General features: G+C 34.4%; 3 protein-coding genes across 3 annotated transcripts; 1 reads left to right on the top strand and 2 right to left on the bottom strand.

Annotated features, from left to right (window-relative positions):
• Positions 1-1,082: 1,082 nt before the first annotated feature.
• On the bottom strand, positions 1,083-8,976 carry LOC125070911 (putative FERM domain-containing protein FRMD8P1). Its single transcript, XM_047680926.1, has 11 exons — positions 8,774-8,976; positions 8,191-8,405; positions 7,417-7,542; positions 6,618-6,857; positions 6,111-6,276; positions 5,391-5,552; positions 5,050-5,235; positions 4,492-4,621; positions 3,806-3,946; positions 2,587-2,704; positions 1,083-1,696 (listed from the first exon to the last, which is right to left on the bottom strand). The coding sequence occupies exons 1-11, from the start codon at positions 8,899-8,901 to the stop codon at positions 1,512-1,514; spliced, it is 1,797 nt and encodes a 598-aa protein (XP_047536882.1). The 5' UTR covers positions 8,902-8,976; the 3' UTR covers positions 1,083-1,511.
• A 322-nt stretch (positions 8,977-9,298) lies between these two features.
• On the top strand, positions 9,299-11,324 carry LOC125070851 (SAYSvFN domain-containing protein 1). Its single transcript, XM_047680842.1, has 2 exons — positions 9,299-9,771; positions 9,869-11,324. Exons 1-2 carry the CDS (start codon positions 9,601-9,603, stop codon positions 10,250-10,252), a joined length of 555 nt encoding a protein of 184 aa, XP_047536798.1. The 5' UTR covers positions 9,299-9,600; the 3' UTR covers positions 10,253-11,324.
• Positions 11,325-14,699: 3,375 nt separating this feature from the next.
• Positions 14,700-22,766, bottom strand: LOC125070807 (post-GPI attachment to proteins factor 6). The gene is made up of 4 exons (XM_047680787.1): positions 22,330-22,766; positions 19,488-19,736; positions 16,239-17,384; positions 14,700-15,959 (listed from the first exon to the last, which is right to left on the bottom strand). Exons 1-4 carry the CDS (start codon positions 22,610-22,612, stop codon positions 15,238-15,240), a joined length of 2,400 nt encoding a protein of 799 aa, XP_047536743.1. The 5' UTR covers positions 22,613-22,766; the 3' UTR covers positions 14,700-15,237.
• Between the last annotated feature and the right edge of the window lie 301 nt (positions 22,767-23,067).

Below are 23,067 nucleotides of genomic sequence, written 5' to 3'. Positions count from 1 at the left end.
ACATTCCAACAATGTTATATTTTTTTGGTCCCACTGGAATATATTACGCTTTTCCCTCATATGAAGTGGGGGGTATGTGGGACTCGCTGGCGGTAAGTGCACCTCAGACCTCACTAGCAGTAAGTCTACTGGAGACCCAATAAAAATCAAGTGATACCTATCTACTCTATCTCTTTTGAGCAATACAGGATCATTTGTACATGTTACATGGCGTTAATAACGCTCGGCAGCAGGAGATGTAACTATAGCCAACAAATAATGCCTCTGGTCCCCTATAAGGCACACTTCGTCAGGGTGTGGCACACCGTGTCCGATGGTGCGTCACACTCATAGCTGGACCAACCAGTCTTGTAGCCATTAAAGCCACCAGAAGAAACAAAGAAAAAAAAACTAAAGATACAATTTTTAGTCTGTTCCATTTCAATTACAAATTAACAAGTGTCAACCCAAAAATGTTTTGTGATCGCGAATGCACGGTAATTTAGAAGGATTAGGGAAGGAATACGTAGAAATTGTCTTAGCCGGAGACCGAAGACCCGATAAAAACCAAATACGAGTCCTAGGCAATCGGATGTTTGGCGAAGAAGCACTGTAAATGGGTCACCCGATGGTCACCACCGCACATAATACTATTGACGCTTTAAGAAATATTAAACATTCCTTAGTTGCTCAATGCGCCACCAACCTTGGAATCTAAGATATGTCGCTTCTACCTGAATTTACACTGACTCACCCTTCAAACTGCAACACACCAATACCAAGTATCGTTGGGTGGTAAAATATCTGAGGATTGCTTGGTACTTACCCAGATTTGCACGCTCTAGCAAATGAGGTGGTAATTGATAACGATAAGTTCATAGAACATTATCACCAAGAATAATTATATCAAGATAATAAAACAACATTTTTCTATTTATATTTTATTTCTTTTTTAAAGAACCTGTTATTTATAACATCACATATCTTTCTTAACTTAGGTGAAACTTACGCTACAAAGAAACCACTCATTTACATATTTAATTTAACCGATTCATGGTATGATTTTGTTCAAATGTAATATTGTTTTTCTTTGCATGAAGATTAATTCCATAAAAATATTGGAAACTAAACAAGGAAGAACCGTAACAGTCCGATTAAGTACAACATGAGGGTGCAAGAAGTGATACAAATAAATTATTAAGGACCCTCGGGGGTGGCTCGTTGATGGTCCAAAACTTGAGCATCATCGGTCTTTTGCAGTCGGGGTCTGAACGTTAAGGTCCTTCGACATTTTGTGACACATCATTGGTATTTACAATTTCATGTAAGCTCCTTAAATAAATAACTATTTGCTATCTGACTAACTGATGAGGATCAACGGACGAGCCGATGCGCATGTGTCGCCAACCGAGATCAGACGTTTCGCCTCGGAGCCTAAAATAACACAGTCCATACTAAGTATAAATCGGGTGGATACGAAGGCCCGGCGGGCCCGGCTGGCTCGGCTGGGCCGGCTGGCCCGTGGGGCGGCGTCAGTGCTTGGGCAGCACCCAGGCGGGCAGCCGGTGGCGCGAGTCGGCGCGCCAGTCGCCGGCGCCGCCCAGCAGGTGGCCGCGCCCGTCGTGCGTGGCGAGCGACAGGCGGGACAGCTTGTTGGCCAGGCGGCGCTGCGGGGAGTCCGGCCGCGACAGCGGGGGGAGCGAGATGCTGCCCGAGTCTGCGGACACGCGACCGAACCGGTGAGCGTCCATTGATAGCCGAAGGACTTCTAGAGCTTGGAGCTTGGAGCTTATTCCATTGCGCTAGTGAATTGGTGAATCTCTCATTGACGAAAGGGGAATGGATATACAAACCCATGTGTAAGAATAACATTGTAAACCTCTACCGACTCGTGCAAAATTGAAAAGCAATATTAGGAAACCCATAAAAGCAGGCAAAGAAAGATCCACCAATACTTATTATGGAACGCTAATGGCAAAAAATGTTTTTGTTTCAATTGAAATCTCTTTTGGTGTGAGATAGTCCAATAAAAACAAACAATCTACATATTTATCATATATAATAATGTCGGCGGAAAACCACGTATTTAAGAAAAACACGTGTCTGGAAATGATTTTTTAATGATTGAAAACTGTTTGATTATTAAATTCATAATATTTAGAGAATTCTCAGATGTTAAATAAGTTGGAAATATTTTAGCGTGCATAAATAGGTGTTATACTGAGTGAACAGTTCCCCCCTATTTTGTTATAAAAGGCCCGCGGCCGCCGGTATCGAATGCTGACGCTTTTTTTTTTAAAAACAAGCTGGAACAAGCTTCTCCGTCATATATTAAATCTATGATATTGCGAAAGCCATAAGTACTTGTGTCTTACTGAACACTAACTATCCATCCCGACTACACACATGTACAATAAGTGTCTATATATAACAATTAGATCAAAGAACAAACATTAAAAAAATCTTGAAGGTCTTGGCTTTTCTCTACTTTAACATGTATGTATTATTTCTATAAAACTTTTATCACTTTGTTTATTGACGGAAACCGCATTAAAACCCGTTGAATAGTTTAGAAGATCCAGAGGTAGAGATAAGGCAATATCTTACCCGAATGATAGTCGTAGTTCGCGTGATCACTCGGCGTCTCCTGCCCGAGCCTCTTCCTGTACTCACCAGCGAAGTGTTCGATTAAGGTGTCCATCATTATCGCTTGTTTTGAGAAAACCTAAGGACGTAATCTTAATTTATTTGCCAACATATTTACACAACGAGCTCTTAACCAGTAAGAGACGGTTAAATTCAAGTTGAAATAAGTAAATAACATACTTTAAAATGCTTAATTGTCGTGTCAATTTTGTACAATTAGGATATTACCAAGAAAATTGAGATACAATTTTACTTGCTTCGAATTTTGTCGCTTAAAGCTGGAACCATATTATTTAAGATTTTATGTTTTTCTTCACTTAAGTATGTCATCAAAGTTAGCCGGTTCTGCAGACTGACAAATGGACCATCAGCTGGTAAGTGATCACCATTGCCCGTAAGAAATATTAATCATTCCTTACATCCCCAATGCACTACCAACATTGGGGCCTAATATGTTATGTCCCTTGTGCCTGTAGTTACATTGGCTCACTCACCCTCCAAACCGGAACACAACAATACTAACTATTGCTGCTTGGTAGAATATAATATGATGAGTGGGTGTTACCAACCCAGGTTGACTTGCATAAACCCCTATCCCATAGCTGGCCTAAGATCTTTTCTCCTTGTATGTAGAATGATCATAGCTCTATTGGAGTCATTAGCCAAGGCGATGTTGAACATTAATTTAAGGTACAAAGTACCTTATAAGAATCAACTAAAAATATCCCATTACATTACATACATTACATTAACAGCCTGTAAATTTCCCACTGCTGGGCTAAGGCCTCCTTTCCCTTTGAGGAGAAGGTTCACCACGCTACTCCAATGCGGGTTGGTGGAATACACACGTGGCAGAATTTCGTTGAAATTAGACACACGCAGGTTTCCTGACGATTTTTTTCTTCACCGCCGAGCACGAGATTAATTATAAACACAAATTAAGCACATGAAAATTCAATGGTGCTTGCCTGGGTCTGAATCCGCAATCATCAGTTAAGATGCACGCGTTCTAACCACTGGGCCATTTCGGCTCTATCCCATTGCTGGGCAAAAAATATCCTCTCTTATTAAGGAGATGGTTGGAAATCTCAATAAAATTAGCTCAACCAAACACTACTGGTATTATTTGACAGTCGTGTGATGCTGTAAACAGACAACAAATAAGAAAAATAATATTTACCTGTAGTATTTTCGAAACACGTAGTCCATTTTCAACTACCATGAACTGCAAGAAGAGACACGGCAAGCAGTCCTCGTTGTCCTCAGACGGTAGACCAATATCCCACGATAGTTCCTCGTACAATAATCCAAGGAGCACAGTCTGAAAGGTTACGTACTGTAACGTGGCAACTATTATATATATATATATATGTGTGTGTGTGTGTGTGTGTGTGTGTGGCCATAGTGGCTAAATATATAATAATAGTTGTCGCCTGTGTCTTCGCTCGTGCTTTACGTGTTGGTCGTCAGGGTTAAGCATAAAAAGACTATGACTATTCTTGGGGTTCAAGCTTGTTTAAATTGCCCTGAAATGGCAAGAGGCAAACAAACAGACAGACAGAGATACTTTAACATTTATTATATCAGTAAAAAAAAATATTTTTTTTGGATGAATTCTTGCAAGCTGAATTAAAATTTAGAGCCACTTCCTCTTATACTACGAAGGTGAAATTTTGATATTTGTTTAAAGATGTTTTACGGTAAACATGACCTAATTCTGCAAATTAGCTCCAGAGAAAGGAACTCTTCAACGGTCTACAGCAGAGACACGAAATTTTGTACATCAAACTTGTTTTGTTACTAATAATTTATTACCAAATAAGAATCTAGTCGAGTAGACCAAATACTAATAAAATTCATACTTACACTTTCGGTATCATCTATAACGTAAACGCCGTTGGAATTAATAGCGACTAGTACTGGAATGTCTTCGTGGGTCAGCAAGCTGGTCAGACTTCGGACCGGCTGCTCGATCTGTCCTTGGAAGAATGCCGCACTGTAAATAATAATTTAAATTATAGAATATTTTTAGGATTTTACTTTCAGAAATGAAACGTAGGGAGTATTAAAGTAAAAATATCCCGCTGAGTTTCTTTCGCCGGTTCTTCTCAGATCCGAGGTGTTAAATTCCGAACCGGTGGTAGATTTTTGATTATCAATAAGCAAGTGTAAACACTTTTATATTGAATAATGATTTTTGACTTTGACTTTGACTTTGGGACCCTGACATAATATAATTAAAGCAACAATAGCGTAATCGTTTACGAGCCGCCTAGCGATGTTCAAAACTCGCAGGATCGGTCCTGACCCCTTGGGCTAATGTCGTCCCCGCTCCTGCCAATAACTGATTCTCGAAAGTCTAGTTAACTTCTTGACTTAGCATTATATTAACAATGAATGAGAGTCGAGGCCGGCGGCCCGTACCCGTAGGTGGGCAGCGCGCGCACGTGCGCGAGGTACTTGTGGCGCAGCTTGCGCGGCGGCGCGGCGGGCGGGCGCTGCGCGTGCTCCAGCAGGCGCGCCTCGGGGCTGCCCTTGCGGCCCGCCGCCAGCGCGCGCGCCCAGCGCCCCGAGCGCGCGTGCCGCGGCAGGTACAGCTCCTGCTGCTCCCTGCCGGCGAACACCCCGCTCAGTTCCTGGAGTCTTACCTTCGTTTGGTGTCGTTACGATTGACGTGACCGTATAAAAATTATAAATGTATTTTTTTTATTATTATATTGGTTTATATATTTCTGTTATATTCAATATTCCTATCAAAAATGTACCTAAAATACTTGGCAGTGTGTCGATGAGGATCGTAGGGGCCGAGCTGTATCCTGGCCTGCAATCCCCCCAGCATGACGGCCTGTGAGCTCTCCAGTGGGTATCGGCCTGTGACCACGTTGTGCCGAGCCTCCTCGTATAGCAACTCTTGGATACGAGAATCTCTGGGAAGTAATATTTTATAAGAGGCTACGTCTTCGGCAACAATAAGTATTATACTCAGTATAGGCCAAATTTTATTTCTGGTCCATAAACTTAACATCGTTCGATTTGTTCATTCATTACTTGGAAAATTTTGAGGGTCGAATATTTATTGGTTAGATTGATAACTCTAATACTTTCCTCTTCGACCGCCAAGCGGGAATACTTCGTATTGTTGTGTTCCTGTTTGAAGGCTGAGTGAGCTAATATAACTACAGATACAAGGGACATAACATCTTAGCTCCCAAGGTTAGTAGCACATGGGCGATGTAAACAATGGTTAATATTTCTAACAGCACTAATGTCTATGGGCGGTGGTGACCACTTACCATCAGGTCGCCCTTTTGCCAGTCCACCTACCTATTACATAAAAAAACTTAATTGTTATGACAAAATCCTTTCGTCATTTAATTATGGCATAAAATTATTTACTAATGCTTCATCATTCGAGAACTTTCCTATTCAATATATTTTTACAAAGTTCTATGCCGTTCTCATAGCTCGAGTTATATAATGCTTACTTTATTCCCTCCTCTAAGTGCCTCGGAAAGAACACGTTCCTCTGAAGCCGTAATACGGGATGGTCCTTCGATCGCCGGGATTCTGACCCATGGCCATATCGTTGAAGCAGTTTCTGCCAGCTCGACCAGATCCGCCACGGGCAATGGTGGGGTTTTAATTGGATTTCTAAAATTAAATATTAAATTTAATTGACCTTAAATAGAAATAGTTTTAATAACATGTACGATATATTGTGTTTTATGACATCTCACAAGAAAAAATAATAAAAGTACCTACAAATATAGTCATGCGTTTTAATTTATTATTTAATGATTATACACATATGAACCAAAGATAGTGAAATGTGAGAAAACCTCCACATATCGGATGAAATTCTGCTTCATGTGTCATCCACCAACTCGCATTTGACCAGCGAAGCGGAATTAACTTTAAATCTTCTCCTCGAGATATACTCTTAAAAATAGCTAAAGAACTTTAACCCTTCAGGTGTTATGTTAGCAACGTACCGAGTAAGGGGCTGCACATCCACAATGAAAAAACACTCGTCGCTAAACTCCTGGAACTCGGAGTACTGAGCCCCAATTCCTCGGTACACATCACTGCATTTAGAAACCTAGCAGCTGTCACGCATGCGGGTACCTCCTCAGAACTCATCTCCACCATGATAGCGGTACGTGACATCAGATAGATGCAAGTCACGGGGTTCGAAGTGCTGCTGGAAGATGAGGCTGTGCTGCCAGATGATCCTAGACGTAAAAAACTCTCACTGAACTCAATATTCCTTGTGACTAAGATCGGCAATAATTCCTTACAACCCGGGAGCCAAGTCTACTAACTTATATCAGTTATGATTCGTTACCAATTATATTCCGATCTAACTTCGATGTCGATCTAACCGCAACTGGATAGTTGTGTTAATAGAATTGGGAAACGACTAACGGACAAAGATTTCGATTCGATGTGATAAAGCAATTAGTTAGTAGAGTCCGCGCCCTGTTATTTTAGCTTATACCAAGAATATTGTTAACACCATAAACAATGAAATTATTGGATATAATTGGCTCTAACTATAAATATTTTTTGGGGTGATTAGTTAAGCAATGTCTTCAATTGGTTCAATCAATTATGATAGAAAGAATTTAGTATTTAACCAAACACCCGCTAAACAACATATTTACTGGGTGGTAGGGCTATGTGCAAGCCCATCTGGGTAGCTACCTAGCCAGACGGGCCTACGCTTAACTACATATAGAAAACTTCTCAGTAAGGTCTAAAGTTATCGAATACTCAAACGAGGCTTCTAACCTGGCAAAGGAGGTGAAATAGCACTGGAGGAACTACCCCCACTCGTGATTGGTTCCGTAGTGCTAAACGATCCCGCCGCAATGCTGCTAGATCCTGTCTGATTGGAGCAACTGCTGAGGTTTGAACCTGCACACACCGTTCTTTTGCTTTTCCAATGTCGAATTCATGAGTTTTATGTCAATTAAGTAAAAATATTATGAGAAAGGTTTAAAGATTTTATTAAATCGTAATTAAAAACAATAATAACAATAATTTTTTTTCACTGGCAATACTGGAGTCTGGCGTAGATTCTTGAAAATTCAGTGTAAACGCTTACAGTCTTGTTCATAAAGACTTTGATGCAAACATAGTAGACATATATCTTATCTTAATAAATTAAACATGCCTATTAGAGCTCAAGCAATACCGTTCAAATTTAGAACGATACAAGTACGTGCATGTGATACTCTCCAGTAAGTGTAAAATACTAGGGAACTGAAAAATATATAAGTCGCCACGTCACCCCTATTCATACATCCACACTTATTATATATGTATTCTCTATAAAAGTATCTTAACAATAAAAATGTTTCTTTGCGAAATCGAAAAGTTAATAAAGTTTCATCATATTCCATTTATTGTTAAGTCCTACGGTGATGTGAAACGCGGTATTTTTGCCGTTTTTTATAGATAATAGTACGGAACCCTTCATGCGCGAATCCGACTCACACTTTGCCGGTTTTTTATGACGTTATAGAAAAGTAAAATGTTGTCTTGTTAATAAAATATTCTTACCCATAACACTTTTTTCAAGCGAGTCCGAAGAATTGCTCTCCTTGGAGTCCGGTAGTGGTTTGTGAGGGTCATGCTTATCCCATTCATTGTGGCGTCCTAGAGGGCTGTACGATAAGTGCGGTAATCGTTGCGACACCGAATACAAGTGAGCATTAACTTCGGCTTGAAGTTTTTGACTTTGTACACTGTAATATTCCTCGCGTGATCTGAATTCACTGAAATAATAATTGATAATTAGCCGAAACCAGCGCTATATTTATAAAGAGACTAGCTATATAGAATATACTGTCTTACAGCTAAGGTGACAAATTTTCGAAAACAGTTTCTAGTTTTTGCGGTTATTTATAACATAATTAGTTTAGTCTATTTTATAATTCTAATAAACAAGATTTTTCTTTTATTTCAGATTCGTATTTATAGACTAAGAAGTTCAAAATTTTAAGGATTAAAATTATGAGGTAAACGGATATTAATTATATACCACATTTAACTATAGAAATGATACATATTATACTTGCTTTCTTTACTAATGTTTTTTAGTTTGATATATATAAAGCTTTTTATGGAATGAAGATGAGCTTACTTATATTGATATTCTGCTTGAATAGGATATCCACGCCTTGAATAGTCCACAGGAATTATGGTAATATAGTTCCCACTGTTTTGCACATTTGAATTCTCTCCGTAGGCTCCCATTTCAGAATGATCCATGAAATGTAAATGTTAATAATATTTAGAGCTTACACATTTTTAAGACCTTTTGTCGGTACCACATCAATGTGTATATGTATGTATTACAATTCTGAATTCTCAAATATCGATCGGCTTTCGCGCCGTTTTCAGTGTTGCTTTATGTATAAATAACCGGAAAATAGTTTTAAAATTAAAAAAATCTCTTAATTTTAATAATATTGTACCCATAAAATCGTCATCAATCCTTTTAACTAATGTTAATAATTTTTATATTTTTTTAAATAATTATTTTAAACCATAATATTGCTAGGGCATTTAACTACACAGATTATTAATACATATTTTATAATTTTGGAATTGTTGATAATTTCAACGTCAACATACACTACTTTATATACTCTTTGACATACACCAGTACACGCATAACTGTCAAAATAAAAAATACTGAGTTGAATCTGAAAGTATTATTTTCAGAAAATTATAGTGTAATTTGTATGATTTATTTCTACACGTCATAAACAACGAATTACTTCAGAAATACCAACTCGGATTCCAAATTCACATAGAATTTGAGATATAGAGAAATATAATTAATAAATAATATGTCTGCAAAATATAATTTAACCAGTGCTAATTAGATTTTAGAATTACATTTACAATCTCAACTAGTTAAAAAAATTTACTATCATTTATAGATAATCGTAATCACTTATCCATATGGAGTCAAAACTAAAAGAGTATCGTGCCATTCGCAGAAGAAGAGAATTAATTGATAGCGCAAAAGAAAAACTAGAAAATTCCAAAAGAAAGATCGTAAACTTTCTCATTCCTGAAACATTTAGAAATATGGATAAAAATGACCAACGAAACGAGGAAGAGGTTTTATTAGTATGTTCACTTTTAATCTCTTATTAGTTTTTTAATTTTGATCTACTATTTTCATTGATATGACTAATCAAATTTTTTAACTTTTTAACAATTCCAGTTAGAAAATGAACACCAAGAACCTGTCTCACAAAGCCTTATAATGGAGGAGTCGGTGGATGCATCAGAACTAAGTGAAAATGGATCAATTATAGATGAAAAACAGGAATCATGGAAATATTTTACAGTAAAATGGTCTATTTATGGCTTAATCTGGGTCACCTTGTACATATTCTTTCTTACACTGCAATTTGGTGCAGTATTCTTTGTTATATCTATTTTAATTGGTATATGTCTCAATACTAGGACGAGGCCTAAAAAGAAAGGTGAAGTTTCAGCTTACAGTGTGTTCAACGAGAACTGTGTAAGTATAGATGGTACTTTGAAAGCAGAACAGTTTGAAAAGGAAATAATGTATGGGGCTGGTGGAATGAGAGGATTTTAATTAAAAGAAAACATTGTGATGTGATTTACTTATGGCCTTACTTAACAATGTTTAGCTAGTTCTTGGCTAAACTCTGATTTGTCACTTATGCATCATTCATCATTTGATAGTCAAAAGAAGTTTGGAATAGATACTAATCTCTAATTATTCAACCTCCTAAACTACATTTATAGTTATAGATAAATTAATGATTATATTATGGCTTAAGCCAAAACTAGATAGAAGACTAAAAGTCTTTGAATAATTATAAAATCATAATATATTCTCTAAAAGATGTGACAAAAATTAAATTAAACCTATATTTGCTATTTTTATACTAGTGGACATTCCACTTATTAAAGTTTATCATATAAATATTATATGTGTTTTTTTTTTAATATTATGATTGTAGACAGGCAAATGAGGCATTTTTTGTGATGAAGATAGGTAGACAAGCAAAAAGCTGATAGTTGGTAGTCACCACTGTCCATAGACAATGGTGCTGTGTAAAATATTAATCATTCCATACATTGCTAATTCACCACCAACCTTAGGAACTGAGATGTTATGTCCCTTGTGTCTGTGGTTAGACTGGCTTACTCACTAGACTGGAGCAGAACGATACTAAGTACCACTGTTCGCTCATAGAATGAGTGGGTTGTACTTACCCAGGCAGGTTTGCTCAAAGCCCTACTTGCTACTGATAAAAATACCTTATGTTTGTACATTGACACTAAGAAATATATTATCTATTCGAAATAACTAAACTTAACATCCTAAGCAATGTTATAAAATCGAAAGTCAGGTGGTTTACTCATTACAAATTTGCGTGATAACTACTCTTTTCTATTCTCATGACAATTTGCATCCACATTGTATATAAAGTGAGAATAAAAGAATACATATTTCTTTTGCAAGTTAGCCACTCAAAACGTATGTAGACAACCAAAGACTTTTGTAAGAAACAATAGTCTAAATATATATCTTATTCATATGTAAATTAACTTATTATATTGTATAGCTTATTGTATGGATTTATTACTGGTGTTATTAAATGTGATAATTATTTATTGTAATAAATAGTTTATAGTAAGGTAAAAATTTTCATTATTTAAATCTTAAATAAATATCCCACTATTGGGATATTTACATAAATACTATGATTTAAGTCTAATTTTTATTTTATGTTGTGTGTTATATACATATGCCTCGTTATATCCCTTATTAGAAATGATAATAAAGTTAATCTTATTATGTTAAAATAATAAGAATTATATTTATTATTTTATTTTATTTATTAATATGAATAAATAAAAAGTTATGCACATACCTCTTTTTATCTCTTGTTTCTTTCCTCTACCTTAAGGTTGCCTGGAAGAGATCTCTGTTTTACTCATCTTACTTGAATGTGACTTATGTATGTGTTTATTGGTGTACGAAAAAGAAAATTTGAATTTCAAAAAAATCTATTCATTATTAATGTATCAAAATTTCATCAGTAGGTTTTAATAAAAATTGATTTACTTAATAAAAAAATCAGTCGTATTTGTTTGAGTTACCTTTAAAAAAATAAAACAGCAGAGCAGGTAGACATTTTTTTATTAAACGATTGGAAAGGGATATTTCACAAAAACTAATAAAGTTGGTATTCTAAGAACCCATTTTTTATTTTCAACATTATACAATTGAAATATAAATCTATCACATATGGCAACATAACATTATTAAATATAGCAACACATTTAGGACAACGCTACATTTGTTTCTGAAACATTAAAAAATCACAATCATGAATTATCCACCTACCAGTAGTATACTTCCGGCATTTGTTCCAAATGCTATTACAATATTTCAAATCATTAAGCACTAAATATAAAAAGTAATTAAATATTTATATTTCATATATAAATATTTAATTACTTTTAAAAAAAATGACAGATTATATAGGAATTACTTTGTCATTCATCAATTAAAAATGCAATTATTTATATTTAATAACAATATAAATTTTAAAGAATGCAGTTAATGTAAGAACAGATATAACAGATAATAATTAAAAACACCATATATAAACAGTGATACATAGACGCTATCCCAGAAATTTCTATATACAGTTATGCATTCGTCTTAAAAACAAAGCAAAGTATATAAACCATTTTCTGGTCCCAATATATCCTCCATGAAATATTGAAAATATGGCGTTACAGTCTAAACAGTGCAATACTAATGTTAAAAATATATTCCAAGATTGTATGGCACTACCTTTCAAAATTATATGAACTAAATTCTAATATTAATGGCAATTAACACATAAAATTTATTAACATTCATTAAAACTGTTTTATTGTTATATTTTATTTAAAAGAATTATACATTAAGAAAAATCTGTGTACTGATAAAATTACCTGAGCAATATTAAGCGATATAAATAAATTCACTTTTGCGAGATCATAAAATACTGAGCAAAAAATGTGAGTAGGTATTTGGTACATTTTATAAGTAGCACAGTGCAAACAGACTGAAAAATTATGGTTAGTTTTTCTTTATTAAATATACACCATAACAATTTGGCTGTCTCACTCGTATCAGACATTAAATCTTGTTATAAGAAAGGAAACGTAATTGAATAAATTACATATTTTATATATGTACTTAATTAAATGTATGTAATGTTATTTAAAAAAATATATGTTAGGAATGATATCTTGTACATTTGCTTTGGTAGGTCGTAGGAAAAATTATCTAGTATCATAGATAATCAAATATAAATATAATTATTTAAAGCATGTTAAATTGTAAATCAAGACAGACTATCAAAGACTATTAATGATTATTATTTATTACTTCAGATAAAGCGATAGAATGCGTGTATGTATTAAAAAAAATTCAACAAATTAATCAAATTTGGCTCATTAACCCTCGGCGGCTAAGTGCCTAAACTGACTTTATGTGTTGCCATTTTAGTGTAACAGATTGGCAACAACATTATATCAACACAATTAAAAATTAAACTTAAAAACATATTCATTACATTCGAACTAAACTGTCATAACTCACATATATAATTTTAGAACTAATTTCCTAAATTAAAACTACGTACAAAGGTAAACAAAACAAAGGATTTTAATTTTATAAGCAATTAACTCAAATTTAATTTCTCATTAATTAATAAAATATAAATAAATTCTATCTATTTGATTGCGCGTAAATCTATTGTACTTTATAGAATTGAAAGTGGACGATATAAGGCACAGAGAGTATTAAGAATAGAATTTTTTGACTTTATCGCATATTATCAAGGACTTATAAAAATACAATGATATTCACGTATTTTTTATAACATCTATACATTCGGCAACCAGAAATATTGCGTTTAAGGGTTAAAATATTTATTATATACTTAAATCTTTGATAGCGACCAATTTAAATATTTTTATTGTATAGACTATAAAGAATGATGTCCTCCTTTTATTGAAAAAATATAGACTTTTAAAAAATGCTTAAATTCTGATTAAAATAAACTGTCTGAAAAAATAATTGCCTAGCTAAGTTGTTCAGAGTACTTTTGAGCATTAGTAATACGTTTATAAGACGTGAGACCGATTGTGAGTTCGAAATCGAGAAGTATGACTAAATCTATTTATGCGTTTTATGTTATAATAGTTTCAGCATTGGCGGTGTTAGCCTAACCGGCGGATACTGTCGAGAGTTCGTACTCGTGTGTTTAAGCAAAATCAGTGCGGATGGAATTACTGTTGGTTTTGAACAAAGTACAAAATTTTGTTTCATGTTTGACATGTCACAAGAGAACCATTCAAATTTCAGACAAATCATCCCCTGAGTTACGTAAATTGTTTAGGCTCAAGTGTCAGGTTCGATAAAGGAAATTAAACGAGTGACTAGATGACTCACAAGTCCAAAATCATTCACAAGAAGAATCTGTCAAAAATAGCCCAGCCAAAACATAATCTGTAGTAAAATATTTATTTGTGTAGCTTCGTTTTTTAAGCATAGAGCCATAGACAATATAAAAAAAATGCAAAAACTCTTTGTGAACTGACGTAATTTATGCAATTGAATTTTAAAATAAGAACAGTGCAGTGTGTTACACTTAAAATTTGGGAAGAACTAAATCCTAACCTAAGTAAAAATATTGTGACAGTTGTCTTTAATCTAAAAAGATCAATGCGATCGTATTACGTATTTTTGATACTTCAATGAATATCGTGTGATGATAGTAAAAAATAACTTTTTTTAAATTATAAAGTTTACTTGGAAAATCTAAATCGTGCCAGTGTTGCTAGGGTTTAAATTCTAAATAATAGCAAATAATGGAATGTTGAGTATTATAAAAATTACAATAAATGATATAAATCTTGTTATTTAAAAGCAATATATATATAATAATAAAATTACTTTTCAACATGTAGTAAATTACTTTATAATTTAAATATTTGAAAAAACATTAATAGTCTTACATTTAAATTTAATAGTTTAATTATTATTGTAAAACGATGTTATATTCTGCAGCAGAATGTGTAACTACGGCATTATTTTAAATGATACAACAATTATATTATCTAGTCATAAAATTGAAATTATTTAAATAACAACACTGAGAGAAACCGAGGAACATTTTACGAAGTATTTTCTTAAAAGAGTATTAGTTATGTCTTTAAAGATATTTATTTTTAGTTTTAAATACCCTACGAGTATATTATATTGTCATGTGAAATTTTAGTTCTAAATCGATTAAATTTGTGTAAACACAGAAAAATATAGTTTTTTTTTTGGTATTTTTTTATGGACTAATTATATCTTCACATAGATTAGACACTTATTTCTTACAAACTAACAAAGATTGCACCTACTCTGCCAAAAGTTGGCTATCGTTAATAATTGATAAAGTCAATAGTTAAATTTAATCGAACTGCGAAAATACCGCATCATAATCAAGAGACCACGAAACATTTTAGCTTCGATCAATATCCTTAAGCAGTAATTTTTTAAGGTTCTTCTCGTCTATTTAAAACTTTCCAAAATGGCGACGAGTACAAATCCCTGTTCGGTAGAAACGGATTAACGTTGTGTCTTTTAACATCAGGCAGTAGGAATACGACGCTTATGGCAATAATCATGTGCCACATCGAATGAACAATTTTATAATTCTGTTCGGTTTGTAAAAACGCGTAACAAATCAGACCGACAGACACCAAAGCGATACCCAAAGGCATGTATGTTGTATAATACGAACGCGGGTACTTAACTTGTTTCGTCTTTTTATAATCCAGATACCAACTTACGAGTAATATAATCGCGCCGCAAGCGACCGGTATGAGGAAGGCAACGATCGAATGCATATTCCACGTCGTCAATAGAGCTATTATTATCGCACCAATTATCTGAAGGAAGGATCGTAGTTTTAAGCTGATAATGCTCATAGCTAGAAGTGTAACCCAGAACGACATTAGTCCACAGTAGAAGTCGCCGAATTGAAGCATATTACCTCTCATGATACAGTAGGCGATTTGGGCGGGGGCGTCGCAGGCGTGGTAGAAGGTGGAGAACAGCATCGTAAACATGTACATGACAGCCTCGACGAAATAGAAGCGAATTATCGCAACGTAAATGGAGAACAGAAAGAGAAGGTTGCTCAACGTTAGGAGAAGAACAGCGAGCATCATGTAGAAGTGACTGTCGACCCTTGATTCATCTGAACAGTCCCAACCTGAAAATTGATAAAATTCGAATTAAAATTAAACACTATAAGTAGCACATGAAAATAAATACGAACAGCCAGTTTGAATAAGGTTACAATGCTAACATTTTGTCATGTGGATACATTAAGTCTACTCCATCCACAAGAAGACAAAAGCCAAATAAACAAAATAGACATTGGATTGACTCGATATCATTGTTTAAGCTTATTCAAGCTATAATAATTATTCAATTATTTATGATATATATTTTGAACTTGTCAAAAAATGAACGTATATGTTAAACTTACCACCATATCCCGAAGAACAGGAGCAGAACGACATAACAAGTCCACTAAATGTATTTATTCCGCAATTGCCGTGGTTACTGCATCTACCGTTCACGCAAGAGTTCGAAGAGATTGACAGTACAACAGTTGCGTTACATTCTGTCTCACCTTCCCTCGTTACATTAGAAAATGTGGTAGTGTCGATTTCGCCAGAGTTCTCAGTGGTGTCCACGTAATATCTCGTACCATTGTGCGATGTTCGGCAAGGGCAGACAACACTGTCACAGAACAACCGGAACGTCACGTACCATACTGCTCCTTCCGGGAATGGAATTATTACTTTGTCGTAAATAGAATCCGAATCAGTGCTGTTTAAGACAAACAGTGCAGGTTTAATACGATCATTAAATTTACAATGGCCTGATTCTAACGGCACACTCGCGTGACTGATGTCCAAACAGACGACTACCTTAAAGAACTGGTTTTCTTCCGTGAACGCTAACAGCGCTCCTTTCTTGAGCTCTCGTTTATACCCCATGTAATATTTCAAGCTCATTAGAAGACTCGTTTCGATCGTCAAACTTCCACCAATATCTATAAATTGGTTTATTTCAAATCTCATAGATCTGATTTCATTCGACGACAAATTCACTAAGCTGGTTACGTCTTGTAAATCTGTTGTTGGTAATCCGTAGTCGAATGCGAAAAATCTGTCTTTATCGTCTCGCATTAGGCTCACTAGAGTTTGATTATCAGTTTCGTCGATATCGCTCATGGCGTATGAATCACAGTCAGTTATATTGGATGTGTTCCCTTCAATTATGTCTAGATTTATGAAATGTACAGCGTTTGGGAAGGCGTGGAATGTTACTACCTGGTTATTATTAACACTCGGATCGAATACGCAGTACAATATAAAATTGTCCTCTGTGGGAGAAGATTCAGATTGAACTCTCACTGTTATTTTACTGTTTGGAACTGTAGTCGTTGCGATGTTTAAGTCGAGTTTTATTGGTTTCAAATTGTCTTCAGATTTGCATTTGAATAGCGTTGGTAAAGTGTTGTATTCTAAAGACAAAGGTTTGTAACAGTTCATGTAGAGAGAAGTGTCATCAGATTTCAACTGCAGGTCGGTGTATAAAATCGTATGGCAGTCAGCAACTAAGCCTGAAAAACGAAAAGTAACAATATAATACATGTGAAAAATCTACTGGCACGCCTTGGGTTGAGACAGACTCGCATGATGCTCCCTCCTCTCTCACAAATACATATATACAATGTTGCTATATATTATTATAATAATAATAAAAATATATTTTATCAGCGAAAGTCTGTACTTTTTTCAATATTTAAATTTTAGTATTCTATAACTATTCTTCATTGTTAAGGTTTCACAAGCATGACGGTAACATTTTCAAATAAAAAGTTTATATATTTTTTATTTCAATGTTAATACTATAACAATGTACACACTATGAATGTATACAATTCGGCAATCCACTCGCCAGATTATCTGCTCATCCGCAAAGCAATAACGTAGTGTTGTAACGGTGAGGGGTGACTGGACTAATGTAATTACGGCACTAGACATAAACAAATTAGGCCCAATGAATCGCAGCGCAATGGCCAATACTACAAGCCATATGGTAAAGCCCTCCTTACATCAGCTTAGATTTTTTAAACACAGAACAATTTCCAAATGTTACAATGTCATATTAGGTATGTAAAATAAACCTATTGATTGACGTTTATGGTATACAAATGGTTACATGGACTACAAAGTTTTAGTAAAAGTATATTCTGTAAAGCTATTTTGTACCAACAAACTCGAAAACTAATCGCAGAATACAATCGTGACATGTCTGAAAATGATTCGCAACATCGATTATAATCCTCAAAACTTTATAGATAGTTAGTTTGAGATATGAAATGTTTCCTTTTTACATGAGAACAGTAGATTTTTATCATAAAAAAGAGAACGAATTTGATAGTATATACCAAATCGCAGTCCGACTAAATACTTTCCCAAAAATCGGCGCGATTAACATCCAAACGGGAACTGTTAAATTACTTTATCGAAATTTATATCAAGCAACGATCTGGCATAATAGAATAACGCATACCTACTGGAAGTGGGACGGAAGTTGCAACAATCACGATCATCTATTCAACGAGGCCACTTTAGGCATTGAGTATCGTTACTTTGGAAATGTGATGTCCGATAAACCAATAAATATTTGTATGGATTTATGTTTCGAAGGTTGTTCTATTCAACCAGCATAATTATATTTTGGTTATATTAGTTGAACGAGCCATCTAATCGTAAATTGTAACTATCGCATTAGGAACTTTCTGCTCTAAGAAACTTCAACCATTCTCTACATCGCTACTGTAACGATTACGTTACGTTACGTTACCGTGTGCCTGTAGCTGTACTGGCTCATTCGACTATCCATTTTGAAAGGTGAATCAAGTATTACTGCTTGGGGGTAGAAAATATAATGAGTGAGTGGTACTTAGCCAGATGGACTTCCATAAATCTCTGCTACCAAGTAATACAATTTCATGTACAATTATCATCATTAATCATGTTGGATTACATTCGTGCCAAGTTCGTAATGGAACGCCATCCTCCACACATATAATTATGCTCGTGTCATTAACACCCACTCAGTTTCACCAATATTGGTATGGTTGTTTATCCAAAATGGTCTAAGACTTTTTTGATAGGCTATCGAGCCAGACGAGAAACCGAGACATAATGGTAAGTGGTCACCGTCGCCAATGAGCATCAGCAATGCTTTGCGAAAGAGAATAATATAAAAAGGTTTAACTGTATGTAGCCTATTACAATCGATCGATTGAAATCGAACAAGGAATAAAGGTAAACAAACGTTAACAAACTTTAGATTTACGAACTTTCGAGTTTTAACATACATTTTAAAAAATAACTCTATTGATACATTAAATATTTTTATTTTTATATTCATTGCACAATAACTGTACCATAGATTTAAGTAGGCAAGATCAGCTAGATACCACAAGCCGATAGACCAAGTGTAACCGAAGTGTGTGATATGCACAATCTAAACGCGTACTTTCATAAAAAGCTGTAATTAATTTATAATGATTTTCAAGTATGACTGAAATGACGTCATCGTAGGTTAAATAAAATATGACGCTCGGTTATTATCTTATGAACTGCGGGTCTGGCTAACTCTAAATCTATGAGCTTATAACCTACTACAAATTCAGTAATCTTTAGCTCACCTTCTTGTTCAACTTTTTGCGTTCTCGGATCCTCCCATTTGATGTAGGCCAATGCATACCAAATACCAGGTTTCGGATTTTTTATTGAAAACGTAATATTATTCCCGTCAGAGAGCAACTCCACTGTGTACATATTTTCCCTGCGATCCGAGTCAATAAAACTTTTTGGGAAGGCATATCCGTCTGGATTAACGGCAGGATACGATCCATATTTAAGGTGTATTATTACATCTCGAGGACTACATGAGCCTGAAAATAAAATAAAAAAATAATTGCATTTTTATGTTAAGGCTTTTATCACCAACGGTTTCAGCGACCTTTAAGTCACATGGCCTATATCAATATTAACCAATGATGTTTGTTCCATAACTGAAAAAAAAACTAGTAGACCAATGTACAAAAAACCGGAAGACGCAGCGCGTTTCGGAGAAGTTTTAGTAAACATATACATGGCAGACAAAGTCTGGCAACGGTTTGTCTTATAACAGAGCCCACGCAAATACAATTGATTAATCTTTTGTAATAAACATTTTAGAAGTATAATAAATGCTTTTAAAAGCATCTCAAGAGTCCACGGAAAATAAAAAAAAAAAACGGTAATTCATCATTTATTATTATCAGTTGCCAATACAGGTGCGAAATTCCATTAAATTTATTGTAATTATTTATGAAATATTGCCAGTAAAATAAAATAACAGAATTTAAATAAAGCCCTATAATATTACATCAGCGACATAAATACAGCATTGATATTTTTTGACGTAATATCCAAGTGCACTCGAGTGCCGTGTAGGATGCTGTTTGACAAGAATTACGTATACTTCCTGCCATTTATTATCTTGATAGAGTTTGTAAAGTATACGTGGAGCTACAGATTCCTCGGATCTGTATTTATTTAATAAAGCTATGTTAGCAACGGTACTAAAATAGACTAACCCACACATCTTTCAATTAACAAGTGGTTAAATGCTATGTGTTGCATAGTATCAAGTATATATTTTTATAAGCTATTCCAACCGAAGAAGGAGTATAGATAAACAAACCATAGATTTTCGATTTTCAACGCAATGTAATGCCTTGATAGAATATATCTTTATTTATAATACAACACTGCACAACTTAACGAATTGAAACCTCTTTAGTCGTACTTCCAAAATTCCGATAATAACATCGCCAATACTGAAAACGTAAATATTTCGCAAATTCATAATGAATATCATAGATAATTCAAGATCTCGATCAATGATATCGCGTCAATTAAATACCAAATGTTGTTAATTTATCTTTTCTCCTCCTGAGATTGGAATAGGCTAATATATTAATATCTTATAGTTATTAATTTTTTTGCAGTTTTAGTGAGCAAAGATGGCTTACTTATCATCAGGTGATTATTTTTTGTATGCATTTTTTGTTTGACCCATTGTTGTATACTCGTAATATATTTATAACTATAAAACCAATGTAAATATATATATAAATATATAATGCCATATCAGCAATGTAAATATTGTTAACAATCAGTACATAATAGTAAACAAATTACAAGTAAATTCATTAGTTAATGTCCTGTGATAGAAACTTTTTGGATTAGAGATTTGACCTAGGGACCAGAGTTATTTCTTTTGCTCTTTGTTTCAAATGACACTAGATTTTGGTCCTTGGCTCCTGCCAGTATGAACAATATCCAGGTTTGCTTGAGCTAGCTGGATATTGGCATTGCAATCCTTCAAGATCCTATCTGGGAATGTGTTTTGGATGGCTTCACATGGCCAATTAAATTGTAAATGTTGTTTCATTTCGCATATTCAGTATCTAGGTGTTTGTTATATTCTGGCCAAAGACAATGGTACTGTAAGAAATACTAACCATTCCTTAAATCACTAATGCGCCACCAACCTTGTGAACTAAGATGTTATGTCCCTTGTCAGGCACAAGTTACACTATCTCTCTCATACTTCAAACCAGAACACATTAAAACAGAGTACTGCTGTTTGGCAGTAGAATATCTGATGAGTGGGTGGTACCTACCCAGGCTTGCACAAAGGGTTTACACAAAACCCTACCACCAAGTTACATACACACAAAGCTTTCCAAAACACACACTAGCGACTCCTAAGACCTAGACATGTTTTGCATGTAAGCTGACTTCCATGCAAGACATGTCTCGGTCACACCAAAGCTGATTCTTAGTCCAGTTTATTTTTATGATCTTAGCTTACTAGCTTCTTCTTTAGCTTACTAGAGTGTGAGCTTCCAACTGATAAGGCAGAGCTTGTCAACATTTATGTCATCCAGGAATTAATTAGCACTATTCTGTTTGAATGCTATTCAAAATTAACTTGTCTTATTTCGATATATAAGACTACAAGGACAAGCAGAGGTGAGATTCTTCTGTTTGCAATTGAGATACCTGTACAAGTGAATTATATCATCTGAACAGCACTGCTTGCGTATGTCAATTTAAATTATTATTTTATAAACAACTCTTAACAATTTGGAATGAAGTTGCAATTATAATTCAGATGTGATAAGGTTGTGTGATTTTAAATATTTGTAATTATCTTATCTTATCAACAAATAAACCAAAAAAAAATATAAAAAATATCAAATATTCTAAGAGGGATAAACTAATATATTAAATTTAGTTTTATTGGTATGCTCTATTTCTATTTATGCATATTAAGTCTATGAATAGTCAAACTATCGTAAAAGCGAAATAATATACAGTGCTTGCGTAAAATACACAAAAAATCAATAGCTATAACAGGGGAATCACTCTTTCATCTATTTATAGCTGCATACTGCAACTATCTTAATAAATATTGATATCATTAATACAAACCTATATTATTCAAATGAAGTTCTTCAGATTGGAACGTGAATAGCGCATCGCTAATATCGTTTATAACAGGATAAAAGACCACAGAAACTGTACGATAACTTCTATACATATATACGTCGATACCGACATGTCTGGTTACCAATTGGTACCCTTCTTTGATTACCGGTCGTGTACTAGTCAATTGTTCAATTATTTTCTTCTTCTTGTCTTCAATTTCTGCCTCCTTATCACTGTTACAAGCCACATAACAAATCAAAAACACGAATAGATAAGCACTTTTCATTCTTTACTTAATTTGTATTTAATTAAGAAGAAAACCGTTGCCGTAGTTTTCAAATTTTGTGTTATTATATTCCAACAGTTAAGTTTTTTTTTAAATGAGCCCGGTATTTTTTTATTTTTCTCTTATTCGAAAACGGACGGCACCGATCGATAGACTTCCTCCTCTAGGTTCTACTCTGTTTTCAGTCAACAATCTACATGACACTGACAATGACAAATGACAACGGAAACTGACAGTAGGCAGTGTGACTAGACAGAGACGGCAATTTCTATAAACTGCATCTCGTTATTTAATATTGGTTCTTCGATTTATTAGTTTTTACTATGCATTACTAATATTTGGTCATTTTATTATAATTAATTTACATCACATAATTTAACGGAGAAAATCTTATAGTAACTTCTATCTATTTAAGATTTTTTTAACGCACTTTGTTTTTAAATTTAACGAAATTA

Source organism: Vanessa atalanta, chromosome 18, assembly GCF_905147765.1.
Source record: "Vanessa atalanta chromosome 18, ilVanAtal1.2, whole genome shotgun sequence".
Taxonomy (NCBI): Eukaryota; Metazoa; Arthropoda; class Insecta; order Lepidoptera; family Nymphalidae; genus Vanessa; species Vanessa atalanta.
The sequence above is the reverse complement of the archived record's forward strand: the minus strand, read 5'-3'. Positions and strand labels throughout refer to the sequence as shown.

Bases quoted from the DNA above. Each gene is read 5' to 3' on its own strand.
- LOC125070911 (XM_047680926.1), bottom strand. From the start codon at position 8,901: ATGGATCATTCTGAAATGGGAGCCTACGGAGAGAATTCAAATGTGCAA. The intron at 7,543-8,190 runs GTAAGAATATTT...CGGTGTGTGCAG, and splicing joins GCTTGAAAAAAGTGTTATGG to GTTCAAACCTCAGCAGTTGC. The intron at 5,236-5,390 runs GTACATTTTTGA...GTTCGCCGGCAG, and splicing joins CACACTGCCAAGTATTTTAG to GGAGCAGCAGGAGCTGTACC.
- LOC125070851 (XM_047680842.1), top strand. From the start codon at position 9,601: ATGGAGTCAAAACTAAAAGAGTATCGTGCCATTCGCAGAAGAAGAGAA. The intron at 9,772-9,868 runs GTATGTTCACTT...TAACAATTCCAG, and splicing joins ACGAGGAAGAGGTTTTATTA to TTAGAAAATGAACACCAAGA.
- LOC125070807 (XM_047680787.1), bottom strand. From the start codon at position 22,612: ATGAAAAGTGCTTATCTATTCGTGTTTTTGATTTGTTATGTGGCTTGT. The intron at 19,737-22,329 runs GTTTGTATTAAT...TTTTATTTTCAG, and splicing joins ACTTCATTTGAATAATATAG to GCTCATGTAGTCCTCGAGAT. The intron at 15,960-16,238 runs GTAAGTTTAACA...ATCAATTTTCAG, and splicing joins CTGTTCTTCGGGATATGGTG to GTTGGGACTGTTCAGATGAA.